A 14,764-nucleotide genomic window follows, 5' to 3' on the forward strand; every position below is an offset into this window, starting at 1 on the left:
TCAGGTGCTTGGCAAGCATAAATTCATCTGCTTTGAACTTGCCCTGTTAATAGCTGGTTTTCAAAACCCAGTAAAAGAGGGGACTGAGATATGCCCCCACTTTCAAGCCAAAAAGGAAAGCACAGCTGTTGGCTCACATCTTTGTTCTTACTGCAGCCACAGTCTGATCTGTGCTTTACCTTCTGTTCTTATGGCAGCACTCCTGAGCAGGCTCCAAAATGGTTTCTGCTCAAGCTTTTTTTTATTGCCGGTGGGGTAGGCTGGAATAAGCTAGCAGCTTTATCCCTTGCCAGCCTTAGTATCATTTCCCCTGGGATCTATGAGTCAGAAAGTGGGATGGGAGAAAAACAGACTAGACTGTTATTTCTGAGTTTTCATGGTGAGCAGCCCTGAGGTGGTAAACGCACAAGCTGTCCCACCACAGAGCGTCCAGAACTAGAACTATTCCCAGAAAGTAGCAGCAGTTGAAAAGGAGTCTTTATATTTTAGACCTCAAGTAAGGGAGTTGTCAAGCAAATAAAGGTTTTGTGAATTCTGATAAGGGGACGTTTTACAGTCATTCCATAATTTTTTTTCAGAAATCAGTTTCCCACAAACAAGGTCAACTTTTTATTCATGGTTAATTAATATATCATGTGTTTTTATTTTAAATGAGCTGTTCGAGCTGCAAGTCTTCAGGAATTCTTGAAGTAAAAGATTTGGACAGTAAAAATACTGGAGAGCGTGTGGGGGGATGTTTTTTGAAAGTCTTTTCTACTGAGGGCTTGCAGAAATAATTGTTGGTTATGGTTATGCATTGTTCCCCTTCAAACTCTGTAGATAACTTTTTTATCATGGGAAAGAAAACCTATAACCATATATTAAGAAAAAAAAATCATGTGACCTTGAATGGCTGTTCTAATACCAAGAGGCCTTTGCATAGCAAGCTGATGGGCACTGAGTGCTTTTTACACCAAAACACCCTGTTTTTCATAGCATGAACAGTCTGTAAGTAGATAGCAATAGGAGAAAAGAAAGAAAATCTGTGAGACTGTGGTTTAGGAGGAGCCTGTGGCAGTGGGACATTCAGGCTACTGCATCCATCTGATTTCCTGTACAGAGGTGAAGTCTGGCTCATTGTTTTTGCTATCATGCTAAGCAATCAAAAATTTTATTATGTTTTTATTATAATGATAACCTTACTGTAACTCTAAGCAACTAGGATTTTTCATCTTCAGAGTAATTTAACTGCCTGAGAGAGTTAACTTATCCAAAGTTTATCCAAACCCCAGGCAAGTCAATGGAAAGACATGAATGCTTTTGCATTGTGGCTATGATTTGAGCTTATTCCTGTGTTATTGTAATGGTCCCTGTTCTTTTAGAAAAAGTATTAAGACAGCAGATTTCTCAGTTGCCTTTTGCTCTCACTGACCTGTGGTGACTGTGACTTTGTAGCCCAGAAGCCTAGTTTTTGCATTCACAGTGCAAGCAAACATGGCAGTGGCTGAGCCATTTTTCTTGAACACTGCTGCTGTTTATGTTCATGTGTTAGTGACCCACAAACCAAAAACAGTCTAAAAACCTGATATTTTACAATCCTTCTGCTCCTCATTTTTCTTTGAAGTTCTTTGAGAAGCTGCAAATCTCTGTATTTCTAGCTAAAAGAAACCTGATAGTTTGAGTATGTTGCAAGACTGATTTCTGTTCTCCACATTCTTTTTTTAATTTAAGTTTTATTGAAAGACCAACACCTGAAAAGGAAAATGAAAGAACACTGGCAAACTCTCAGGGCCTGCAGGGATGCAACAAGGAAGGCTAACGCCTGGAATTGAATCTGGCTAAAGTAATAAAGGATAATAAAAAAGGCTTCTTCAAATATGTTAACAGCAAAAGGAAAACTAGAGAGAATGTGGGCCCCTTACTAAGTGAGGGGGGGGGTTCTGGTAACGGGGGGTGCTGAGAAGGCAGAGATACTGAATGCTTTCTTTACTTCCGTCTTCAGTGAAAAGGCTCTCCCGCAGGTTTCCCACACCCTGGAGGTTAGTGAGAGGGTCTGGGGAATGGGAGACTTCCCTTTAGTCAGGAAAGAGGACATGCGTGAGCGCCTAAGCAGTACTAAGGTCCACAAATCCATGGGACCTGATGGGGTGCATCCACGTGTGCTGAGGGAGCTGGCGGAGGTCATTGCCGAACCGCTCTCCATCATTTTTGAGAGGTTTTGGATAACAAGGGAGGTCCCTGAAGACTGGAGGATAGCCAATGTCACTCCGGTCTTCAAAAAGGGCAAGAAGGAAGATCCGGGTAATTATAGGCCTGTCAGCCTCACCTCTGTCCCTGGAAAGATGATGGAACAGCCTGCGCTGGATACCATCTCCAGACAACTGAGAGAAAAGGAGGTTATCAGAAGTAGTCAGCATGAGTTCACCAAGGGGAGGTCATGCTCGACCAACCTGGTGGCCTTCTATGATGCTGTCACATGCTGGGTGGATAGGGGAAGAGCGGTAGATGTAGTCTACCTTGATTTAGAAAGGCGTTTGATACTGTCTCCCACGACATTCTTATAACAAAGCTGAGGAAGTGTGAGATAGACGAGTGGACAGTGAGGTGGGTTGAGAACTGGCTGACTGGCAGAGCGCAGAGGGTCGTCGTTGGTGGTGCAGAGTCTGGCTGGAGACCTGTAACCAGTGGTGTCCCCCAGGGGTCTGTGCTGGGTCCGGTCTTGTTCAACATCTTCATCAATGACCTTGATGAGGGGATAGTGGCCACCCTCAGCAAGTTTGCTGATGATACGAAGTTGGGAGGATTGGCTGACACGCCTGAAGGCTGTGCTGCCATTCAGCGAGACCTGGACAGGCTGGAGAGCTGGGCAGTAAGAAACCGGATGAGGTTCAACAAAAGCAAGTGTAGGGTCTTACACCTAGGGAGGAATAATTGCATGCACCAATACAGGCTGGGGGATGAGCTGCTGGAGAGGAGCTCTGCAGAGAGGGAGAGGGACCTGGGCGTCCTGGTGGACGACAGGTTGGCCATGAGCCAGCAGTGTGCCCTCGTGGCCGAAAAGGCCAGTGGCATTCTGGGCTGCATTAAGAAGAGTGTGTCCAGCGGTCGAGGGAGGTGATCCTCCCCCTCTACTCTGCCCTGCTAAGACCTCATCTGGAGTACTGTGTCCAGTTCTGGGCTCCCCAGTACAAAAAAGACAGGGATCTCTTGGAAGGAGTCCAGTGGAGGGCCACAAAGATGGTGAAGGGCCTGGAGCATCTCCCCTATGAAGAAAGGCTAAGTGAACTGGGTCTGTTTAGCCTTGAGAAACGACGACTGAGAGGGGACCTGATCCAGGTTTCTAAATATCTGAGGTGTGGCGGCCATAGCGGTGAGGCCAGTCTCTTTTCAGTGGTACGTGGAGACAGGACGAGGGGAAACAGACATAAGCTGCAGCATAGGAAGTTTCGCACGAATGTGCGTAAGAACTTCTTCACGGTGAGGGTGACGGAGCACTGGAACAGGCTGCCCAGGGAGGTTGTGGAGTCTCCTTCTCTGGAGATATTCAAGTCTCGCCTGGACGCCTACCTGTGCGACCTGGTGTAGGGAACCTGCTTTGGCAGGGGGGTTGGTCTCAATGATCTGTAGAGGTCCCTTCCAACCCCTACAATTCTGTGATTCTGTGATTTTTCTTTTTAAACAAACACTCAGCTTTGCATGTGCTGGTTATTTTCAGAAGACCATTTGCTGAAGATCAGGGGGAAAAAAAAGAGCAAAGCAGTATGAGGGGAGAAAGGAGAAGCGCAAAACAGTTATTTTCTGTTGCAGTAAAGAATCAGAAAGGTCAGAACTTTTATTTATCTCCTCTTCTTCTTCCCCAGAATATTTTCAGTACTGAAGCTCAGCAACAGAAAAACATGGAATCTATTTTATTTACATGAGCTATTGCTTCTGCCTTTTTTCTCTGCAGCATTCTTTAAGAATTGTCTTATGCCATAACTCTGAGAGGAGACTCTGTTATTCATAATGCTTTTTCAGTAGAAGAGACTTCTTTAATAGCAGTCAGATCCAAGATAAAAATGCCTTAGAGCAGATATCATAACCAGATGGGGAGAAGAGACTTTAGATGTGAAGTCCGTGTTTTTAAGGGACCTTAGCTTTTTTGCTTCATACTTTTTCAGTTGCTTCTCTTTGCCCTTTCCGGACCCTCCAACATGGCTTTACAATACAGCTTTTCTGTCTTACAGAACCAAAGCTCCGGTCTGCTCATATTTTCTCTACTTTGCTCTTTTCTCTCCCCAAAAGTCTTTAAAGCACATCAACTGAATGTCCTGTTTTTTTCCAGTTCTCCTGGTCTGGGAGCAGGCATGATTAGCGTGGACTTGGGTAGAGCTGACTCAATATTTGCATATACTGATGTTCTTGTGTAGTGCACTGGATAGGATATAATTTTATGGAAGATGGCAAGACTGGAATGTTTGGACAGAGCCAGTCCTAGCAGTGCAGGAGACAAGAACAGAAGTGCATTTTTTAAATGTTGCTTGTGTCTTGTCCATGATTATTGTGGAAGTTTTGCATACTTTAGGAGAAATGCATTAATAATGACAATAACACAGCAAGAGTTCTGTGGTGCATACAGTATTTTTCACAGTACTCACCTGAAAGCATAATGTCTCTGTATCTCATTGCATTTGAAAACATGTCAGAAGAAAATATATACAATATTTTCACAGTGTGTGTGTGTGTGTGTGTGTGTGTGTGTGTGTGTGTGTGTGTTTGTGTGTCTTCACATCCTTCTACAGCCAGACACTATAATGTGATTAAAATTAGCCTGATATACTGTAGAGACTGGGGAAGTTATTTTATTAGTGCCTGTGATCAGCTAGCCAAGGATGAGACGGGAAGCTGAGAAGAGAATTTGTCCTGTCGTGGCATTGCTGCTACACTTAAGTGTGTTGGAGTGAATGGAGTAGGAACCTTGCTCACTTGAACTCTCTCTGCATGAAGATTTGCCATTCATTCACACATAGATACAGCTCACATTGAGACTCCCCTGAGGTACTGCTTGTGCAGCACTTGGTACTCATCTTCCAAGGCTAGAGAATAAAGGCATCCATGGTTCATCCAATGGCTGAAAGGAACAAGGTCTATACTCTTATCAGGTGTTTATCCATTTCCTTTTTGTGACAACATTTTTCCTTTGGAACCAACAAAACCATTTTTTACTGCCTGAAAACAGCCAACTATTTTGCTTTGTTATAGGCTTAGCAGGCACACCCATTCTGGCCCTTTCTCTTAGACAGCAAAATGCACAAAGGCTTGGCGCAGCTCCTGTGTGCCACATCACAGTGTGTTGTTGTTTTTAGATTGCATTCTTGATCCTCATTTGTCTTAACATATAAAGAAATGTCTCCAAAGATCCACTTATAATGCTGGGATTGTGTTCACGGAGTGTTCATTGTGTTGTCTTAAGGAGAAGTCACATGCAAAGTCAGCTCCACACACAGCCTTGAGCTTATGGAGTGGCAGATATGCACGGTGCACACTGACAGGCTAAACTGAGGACCACATGAATTTGGTCCTCCTGGATGGGACATGAGCCAGCAATGTGCCCACGCAGCCAACTGTAGCGTGGGCTGCATCAGAAGAAGTGTGGCCATCAGGATGAGGGAGGTGATCATGCCCCTCTCCTCTCACTGATGAGGCCTCACCTTGAGTACTGCATCCAGATGTAGAGTCCGCAGTACAGAAGGGACATGGACCTGTTGGACAATGTCCAAATGAGGGCCACAAAAATGATCCAAGAGATGGAACACCTCTCCTACAAGGACAAGGACTGTTTAGCCTGGAGAACAGAAGGCTCCAGCAAAACTTGGTAGCAGCCTTTCATTATCTAAAAGGGAGCTGTAAGAAGGAAAGGGATGGGTTCTTTAGTGCAGTCTTTTGTGATAAGACAAGGGGAAATTGTTTCAAACTGAAAGAGGAGATTTAAGTTGGATATAAGGAGGAAGATTTTTACAAGAAGAGTAGTGAGGCAATGGAACAGGTTGCTCGGAGAGGTGGTGGATGCCCCATCCCTGGAGATGCTCAAAATCTGGCTAGATGGGGCTCTTAGCAACTGGTCTAGCTGTGGGTGTCCCTGTTCATTGCAGAGGAGCTGGACTAGATGCCCTTTAAAGGGCTCTTCTAACTCAAACAATTCTGTGATTTATTTCATTGTGAAGCTACTTAATCGCCATAGGTGTTGTGGAGACGTTTAATGAGGGTTTCAGATTTGCTGTGTTCTTTTAGTTATTTGTTACTGGTGTTTTTCTGCTGAGTAATTTCAATACTGTTTCACGAAGGAGAAAAAATTATTTGTGATTCCTGTTTGGTGCTTATGACTTAACTTGCAATTTGCATGTCTTTCTAGAGAGTTTTTCAATATTTTTTTTTCTGTAGATGCATTAATTTTTAAGTCCTGGGACTTTCTAAAGAGCCTGTTCCTTCCTTCCTTATCCTACACTTATGCTTTGAGCCCAAGGACAACTTGTTAGGGGTTGCTTGACTTCAGCAGTGTAGTGATGGGAGAACCAGGGAATGTCATTGCATAGGAAGGCAAGCAACCAGACAAGCAGAGGAAAGGGTCTGGGAAGAAAGGGAGAACAGGAAAGTTGAAACGATGGAGCTTGAATTTGCAGGAACTGGATGAAGGGACTCATCGTCATCCAAGGCCAGGATGAGGGATGAAGGTGTAACTGTATTTGGGGTTAGAATTTATGGAACAGGTAAGTGGATGCAAGTTGAGAAACTGAATGAGAAATTCCAAGTGTGGGAAGAAGGCAGAGAAAGACCGGGAAACTACAGGCAGCAGGAGCTGGTGTGAGAGTGTATGCAAACCTTAGGGCTGGAGGGAGAAGGAAGGGTGACTAGCCTAGGGCAGGGAGCCATGGAAAGGTGGCATTGCAAAGGACAGAGCCAGGAGGAGAGTCTGGGGATAGAACACTGAATTTAGGAAGGAAAAGCGGTAACGTGGGGTGCTGCTTTGTCCCATTTCCTCCTGCTGGTGTTCTGTGGAGACCCCTCCCCTGCTTAGCCTTGAGGCAGACCTGCTGGAAGAGGTTGTGTGTTTCTGTGCTTGAAGTATGCGTGTATACGTGTATTTTTGCTTCCACTCTGGTATTCAGTTGGCTATTTTGGGTGCATCTATAAGTAAATACTACTCGGCATACCGAGACTCTGGTCTTCCAGCAGGAATATGTGGTCTGGACAGGGAGGGTTGTGTGTGTCCCTCAAGCAGTCGCTACACAGGGAGTGCTTAGAGGAATGCGACAGCAGTGTGCTCTCTGCCTGCTCTGGTTGGCGTCCCACGCTCACCTGGAGCCGGGGAAGGCAGCGTCCCCACAGAGCATCCTGCTTCGGGGCGTCCTGCAGCAGCCAGAAGCGCTAGAGATTGTCATGAAAGCAGTTACGCTGTCTGCAGACAGAGCAGCCTTCCTTAAGCATGCCAAGGAAACTGGAAAAACAGGAGCCTTTTTTTTCCCCCCCCTCCTGAACCCTTTCAGTGCAACATTAAGTCACTTCCTGTAGTTGCAGCAAGCAGGGTTTTTTTTTTTTTTTTTTTTTTTTTTCCCCCGAGGCTTATATTCCTTTAAGAGGACGCGGCGCTCCGAACGCAGCCTCGTTAGGAACAAACTCGTCGGCGGAGGCTGCTGGCGGGGCAGCAGCGGGGTCTGGGGCGCGGGGCGGAGCGGCGGCGCTGCGCCTTGCAGCCCTTCTCCGTTCCCCGGCCTCGGGCGTACGGCGGTGCGGAGTGCGTGGTGAAGAGCTGCTTTCCAGCGGTGAGAGCACAGCCTATGAAATCGCCCGCCCTGCCAGGCCAGGTTTGCGCCGGCGTGAGAGTTTTTTTTTCCATATGGGGTGAGGAAGGAGTGAGTGGGAGGCTCTGGGGAACTGGTTTGTGGCACACGCAGCTGGGACAGCACGGAGCTGGACCGGAGGCCTAGCGATACGTGGCTGGAAACTTACAGCGTGGGGGCAGAGGCATGTGGCTAATTCAGGTAACCGGAAAGCTGGCTTCTGTTATTCCTCCGCTGCCTCTCATAACTTGCAGCAGTTGTTTTTCGCAAGTGGGACAGGAGCAGCAGGCTGTGTAGCAGCACTGTGCATAAATACTCAGCCTGCAGAAGCACTGCAGACCTGGTACAGCTGCGTTCAGAGGGCTGCGAGGACGGGGTGAGTCCTGTATTTGGGCTGCAGGCACTTCTGGCTGTGAGACCACTTTCTCTCATGGCTGAGGGACTGGGGGTTCCAGCATGGGGACTCACTGCTGACCAGGAGCACTGGTAGAGTTAGCCAGCAAGAGTGAACCGATGTTGCTGCTCCTGCAGCTGTGATTCTCCAGGCAGTAGAACAACTGCCGATCTGTCTGACATCTAATGGCACCAGAGAGAGTAGGAGTTCTTGTTCCTGCAGCCTGTGTGAACGTACCCTCTGGACAAGTTGGTCTCCAGATGAGTAGCACAGTGCAGCTTGCTCCTCATGTCTTCATCTGATGGCATATTGTGTGTGAAGGGAAGTCTGGAGGGACTCGGGAAGGGATCACTTTCATTTGCTTGCTGTGCCACTTCTGTATAGCTCTGGTAGCAGAAGTTATCAGTGTGTACGTGTGTGTATATATATATATATATATATATATATATACACATACTTGTGTGCACTTCGCAGCATTTGAAAAACTATTCATTAGCTTTTAGGAAGTTAAATGAGATGTAGTGCTGAGGGTAAATCAGCAGGATGCTGTTTTGCTCTGAGCTGCAGTTGTATTTCTGCCTCCAGCACTGTGTGCACCCATACAGCACTGTATTTGTGTCACTGCCTAGTTTACGGAGACATAGTTTCTTACCCATGTGCTCATTTTGTTTCTTTTCTTCCAGAAAAAGAGGAAGTTATTATAAATGGAAAAGATGAAAATGAACGGAAATACCCCTATTTTGTGGAAACACCTTATGGCTACCAGCTAGACTTGGATTTTCTGAAGTACGTGGACGATATACAGAAGGGGAATACCATTAAGAAATTAAACATCCAAAAGAAGAGGAAAGCAGTACCAGCCTCCACAAGTACCAAGAACTCTGGTGGCCATTGTGGCGACTGGACTTCCACAGAGTCTCTATCTTCTTCAAACAGTGATGAGAACAAGCAGTCTTTCTTGGCAACAAGGAGTCAAGTAACCTCCTCTGTGTCTGTGAGACCATTGGCTTCCCTTGAGGCATCTCCCTCCTATTTAACCATCCCCGAGAGTAAGCAACTCCCTCCTCCTTCCCCTCAGCTTCCTCGGCATAACCTCCATGTGACAAAAACCCTCATGGAAACACGCAGACGACTTGAACAGGAGAGAATGATGCAGGTAATGCCAGGAGATGTCCGTAGGCCCCGACTTTCCAGCTTTGGGGGCATGGGCTCAACGAGCTCCTTGCCTTCTTTCGTTGGGTCCAGTGGGTACGGTCACTTGCCTCAGCAGCTCCACAATGGCTACCAGGGGAATGGAGACTTTGGAGCCTGCTTTGGTTCCTCTTTGGGCAGCTCCATCCGGCACAGCCCAATGAGTTCAGGAATTTCCACACCAGTCACCAATGTGAGCCCGGTGCATCTGCAGCAGATCAGGGAACAAATGGCAATTGCCCTCAAGCGCCTCAAGGAGCTTGAGGAGCAAGTAAAGACCATTCCTGTGCTGCAGGTCAAAATCTCAGTGTTACAGGAGGAAAAGAGGCACATGATGGCAGAACTCAAAAGCCAAAAGAAATCCAGTCAAAATGACATGTATGGCTTCAGAAAAAGATCGTACAGTGCAGGAAACGTGGAGCAGTGGGAGCACCTGTCTCAGGTGCGAAGAGGAGGAGAGCTTTATATCGACTGTGAGGATGAGATGGAGAGTGCGGAGCAGAGCTCTCGGAGGGTAGAGGAGTTCAGGCAGTTGACTGCTGAAATGCAGGCTCTGGAGAAAAAAATCCAGGACAGCAACTATGAGGTTCCATCGAACCTTAGAGAAAGCCTGACAAAAGAAAGCCGATCTGTTGCTGTTGGTGCTGATGAAAACATGAACGATGTGGTTATCTACAACAGATCTTCAAGGCAATACAGAGAAGTAGCTGTGGGGACAGAGAAAGAAATGAGAGAGTCGGGGGTCGGGGTGACAGAGACCATGCTTGGCTTGTCGACAGAAGCTGAGAAAGAAATAGAGCTTCAGCAGCAGACCATTGAAGCTCTTAAGGAAAAGATCTACAGGCTGGAGGTTCAGTTAAAGGAGACAACCCACGACAGGGAAATGACCAAATTAAAACAGGAGCTGCAGGCGGCTGGATCTAGAAAAAAAGTAGATAAAGCCGTGATGGCTCAGCCCTTTGTCATCAGTAGAATGGTGGAGGCTGTGGTACAAATGAGAGACCAAATGGTGGGAGACCATGTGCATGTTGCTGATTCGTCTGTAGGCAGCCATTTGCAAATGAGCAGTGTGGGCACCTCCTGCAGGCCAGCGGTACGGAGCACAGCGGCAGGCCCTGAGCTGCTCATGAGCCGCTGGCTTGTGAGGGAGAGGGCAGAGATGCGAGACCAATGCACAGGGAGGTGCGTGGAGCTGCTCGACAAGAAGGTGGGTGTGGAGACCAGCGTCTGCGAGACGGGTGTCAACACAGAGGAGTCTGTGGGTGACCTGAGTCTCTGTAGGACAGCGCGGGAGATCCAGGAGACGAGGTCGATTGGCTGTGGGGACTGCTCAGTGGATGTGATTATTTGTGCCCCAAAGGAATGCATCTCCCGCCAGACAGCCACAGAGACTGTGTGCAGGGCAGAAGCCACAGTCATGGCTGTGCCTTCCACAGCCACCCAGCAGACCAGCACAGCTGTAGAGATGGTGAGCCGGTGCACCAGTACGGAGGCACCGGTGGCAGTGGACTGTGGCACGAACGCTGTTCCAAGCAGCCGTGACCAGCAAACCAGCACAGTGAGTGTGGAGATGCGGACCGTGGCAGTTGGGGACGGTCGGGTGAAGGACATACATGCATCTGCTAAAACGCGTTCAGTTGGAGTAGGGACCTTGCTTTCCAGTCACCCTGGCTTTGAAAAAAACTCTGTGATAAAAACCAAAGACTGTGGTGTTGGGCAGATAAACATTAATGAGAACTATCTAGTTGGTCTTAAAATGAGAAGCATTGCCTGCGGTCCCCCTCCCCTGGTGGTTGTACCGACCAGTACCAGGAGCATTGGTGTTGGGGGTGAGCCAGTGTGCGAGTCCGTGAGCAGCATCCTGGAAAACCCACTGCCTCCAGCTGAGCTGAGGACAGGCTTGGATCACTATATCGAGCGTGTGCAGAAGCTGCTCCAGGAGCAGCAGATGCTGCTTGCCGAAAATTACAGCGAATTGGCAGAAGCCTTTGGTGAGCCACACTCCCAGATTGGATCGCTCAATTCGCAGCTGATCAGTACCCTCACATCCATCAATTCCGTCATGAAGTATGCCAGCACGGAGGAGCTGCGGAGCCTGGACCTTCAGAAACAGTGCATGGAGAGAAGTACTGCATTAGGTAAGCTGAGTGTTTGGCATATGTCTGTTCCTCTCCTTGCTAGCACGGTGGGTCTGTCAACTGTAAAAGCTTGCCATGTAGTGTTGAAGAGAGTATATAGTCCTCTCAGATAAAATGCAGAAGGTGGATTTGGTGTAGGGTGAACCTTCTCATTGTTTTTTCCAACCCGCTGCTGGGGAATGGATCTCAAGAACGGGACGCAGTTACTCATCTCACAGAAACAAGGCTCTGAAGGGGCAGATGTGATCGAATGCAGGATATACAAGAGAAGTATCTATAGGTACACCAGCCAAGGCACGGACTCCACTTCATAATGAAGTGTATCCGAGTTATTGTCTGTCTGGAATGTTGTCTTTCCCTTAAATTTAGAATGCAATTTTAAAAAGGCACATGCAAGTCACGTTCAGCATTTGTGTCAAGCTAACTTGTTTTCCACAGTCTGCAGCGAATCTCCCATTTCCTCCATTCCTTATACTTCGCAGCCAGGGAGCTGTGGGGTGCTTTCCCCTTTCCAACAATGTCAATTGCTTTATAATGGACAACTCCAGAGTGGCTTCACAGAAACCACATCTTGCATTTTCTTTGTTCCAATAAGTGTTTGTCCTAATCCCTAATTAGGGCCTAATGTTTGAACGGCATAACCTGTAATTACTTTTGGAGGTTTTGGTGACAATCAGGAAAGGCCAGAATTGAGGTTTAAGTACTCCTTCCATTTTATGTATTAACTGTAAAATCTGTACAATTAATTTGAGGGATTTCTTTGCTTCCTGGGGTAATACTGCATTCTGTTTGGTTTTTGCTTGGTTGCTTGGATTGCTTTGGCTTGGTTTTGTTGGTGTTTTTTGGGGGGGCGGAGGGGAGGAGAAATGGTCTGATGGTAAATTACAAAAGAATGTTCTGCTGGTGAATCCAGCCACGTAACTATTACGGTTGAGAGTGTTAGCTTACTGGACATGAGGCTACCAATGATTAGCAATGACTTAGAGTCTTCTTGGTCTCACTACAGTGAGAAGTTAAGGAAATGGAAAAAATGTGAGCAAATGCATCTGTATGATGGGTGCTGAATCGAAAAAAAAAATATTGAGTAACTGCTGTATAATGTCAACATAATAATATTGGCTAGTGTACTGCTATATAAAGCTCTTCCACCTTATTTACTGTCTTAAAAGTTACCTGTTCTTGTTAAAAGGCAACTTGGTACATCTGGTTATTTTCAATGTTCACATGCTAAATTGAATCATCCATTAATTCTGTGAAGTAAAATGTTTAGCATCTCATAGGAAAGCAGTAAGCAACTTTTATGTAGCAGTAAAGAAAATGGATGATATCTGCCTATGCACATTCAATATGATAACAGTATCTGCAATATTGCTATCCTCCTGGTATTCATTTTATATTTTGGGCTTCTTGTAAATAATGAGTATCTACCAAATACCAGGAATGTTCTTAAAAAAACAGCGAACCAGATTTTTAATAGCTGTAAATCCTCAGTTTCTTTCCCTACTTTTACTGCACAGTATCAAATGTGTAGTCTGGAGACCCAAAAGTATTTAGACACAAGTGGAGTAATGGCTCATGTTTTACTAAAGTTATTCTTGCTTGGATTCAGATTTCACATTCTTGACAAAATTATTTTGGAATAATTTTATTTTAACATGTAATGCTATTATCTTTAGTGGCATATGCTGAGTGTAAAATCTCTTATTTTTAGTCCCTCGTGAGAAGTAAAGCTTTGACTTAATGCATAAATCACGCTTTGGGCTATAACAGTTTAGACCCATGAAGAATTAGAATAAGAGGAGGTCATAAGCCTGAAATGTTTCCCCTTCTGTTCCTATTAATTTTGAAAATACTGTTTATTACAGTTATCTCCTTTCTGCTTATTTCTGCTGCTTTAAATGACTTTTTTTTTTTTTTTTTGTAAAAGGCTTTTTGCTGAATGTTTACTTCTGCAAGCAGTAGTGGAACTAATAAAGTTTGTGCTCGCAGATTGATACTGTACAGAGCTATCTGAGCTCTTACAGTGTCTTTCCACTTGATTAATGTTTGGGATAGGGCTTTTTTGACATCTTGTGAATGAACTCAATCAGCACTCCTTTTTCCATGCTAGGTATCTCAGCCTTATATATCTGAAGCTTGTATAAATACAAAAAATTAAGTTTGAATTGTTGAAAGAGACATGGCCTCACAAACTTTGGCTTCTTAGAAAAACAGGCTGAATGCAGAGGCAGAAGCTGCTGTTTTCAAGTTAGCAGCAGGAGTGTCGTAATTAATGTTGTATTCAAACTCCCTAGGAAGTGCCTGCTGGAGGCAGGTACATGTTGGGCAGAAGTACTGAAGCTATCTCTGAGGCGTATAGTTTTGTTGCAGCAGCATCTGGACAGTTTGCTCTGTTGAAATTAAGAAGTTATGGCTACAGATACAAGTTTGCACATCGGTCAAATTCTGTTCTTTGTACAGATTTTTCTCATTTATCCCTGTGGAGAAAGGGCAGAGGTGCCTCTGATCCCACAGTTTATAAAGGTTTGTGAGCAGTGATGGCAGTACAGGTGACAGAGAGCTGGACCAAGTGAAGTGGGGCATGGGCTGCATCTATGTCTTTCCTTCCTGGAAGCATGGGATTATCTCGAAAGTGGGTCTGTCAGCCATCTGTGTATTGCTGCTGCAAAATAAACATCTTCACTTCCGTAACTAAGCAACTCCTATTTACATAGGCACTGTCTTTCAGAAGCCGTAGTGGCGTCAGGGAAATTAAACCTGCTGCCCAGACAAACCAATTTCCACTCTGCACGGTGATTTTAGCCAGCATTGGCATCAGGTCTGTCCAGATGTAGGTTACAAACCTCGATGCTTACTGATCTTTATTCTTTGTGCAGCCAGACTACAGATCTAGAAGAGAAGAAAGTCTGCTTTGTTTTTCCATTTATTATTAAAGAGTTGTTTACAAGTTTTTAAAAGTTACATTTGACTGCATGTGATGCATTTTGTAAAACATTAGCTGGAAGCTTTATGTGACTTGTAGTTTTTTTTATTACATGAACTTTTCACAAAGAAGTGTTTTAGGTGAATGTCTTTCACAGGCAAGTAATTGGCAGTGTTGTTTGTTTAAAACAACTGTTCTATTCTTGCAGTGAAAGATTTCCTGAGCATATTTGGTCTGAAAATGACTGATTCTTGGACTCAGAAATTTTACATTCACTTTTTGAAACAATCACTGGTATTTGCAAGAATGGAGGCAATTTCTT

General features: G+C 45.5%; 1 protein-coding gene across 3 annotated transcripts in view; it reads left to right on the top strand.

Moving 5' to 3' along the window:
- KANK1 (KN motif and ankyrin repeat domains 1) overlaps positions 1-14,764 on the top strand; it is a 118,427-nt gene that overhangs the window by 82,692 nt on the left and 20,971 nt on the right. For all 3 annotated transcript variants that reach the window (XM_085213075.1, XM_085213074.1, XM_085213076.1), the window contains one exon: positions 8,874-11,519. In XM_085213075.1, coding sequence (XP_085069201.1) covers positions 8,874-11,519 — 2,646 coding nt within the window. The remainder of the gene's footprint in view (positions 1-8,873; positions 11,520-14,764) is intronic.

The sequence above is a fragment of the Meleagris gallopavo genome, chromosome Z (assembly GCF_905368555.1).
Source record: "Meleagris gallopavo chromosome Z, MGAL_WU_HG_1.1, whole genome shotgun sequence".
Taxonomy (NCBI): domain Eukaryota; kingdom Metazoa; phylum Chordata; class Aves; order Galliformes; family Phasianidae; genus Meleagris; species Meleagris gallopavo.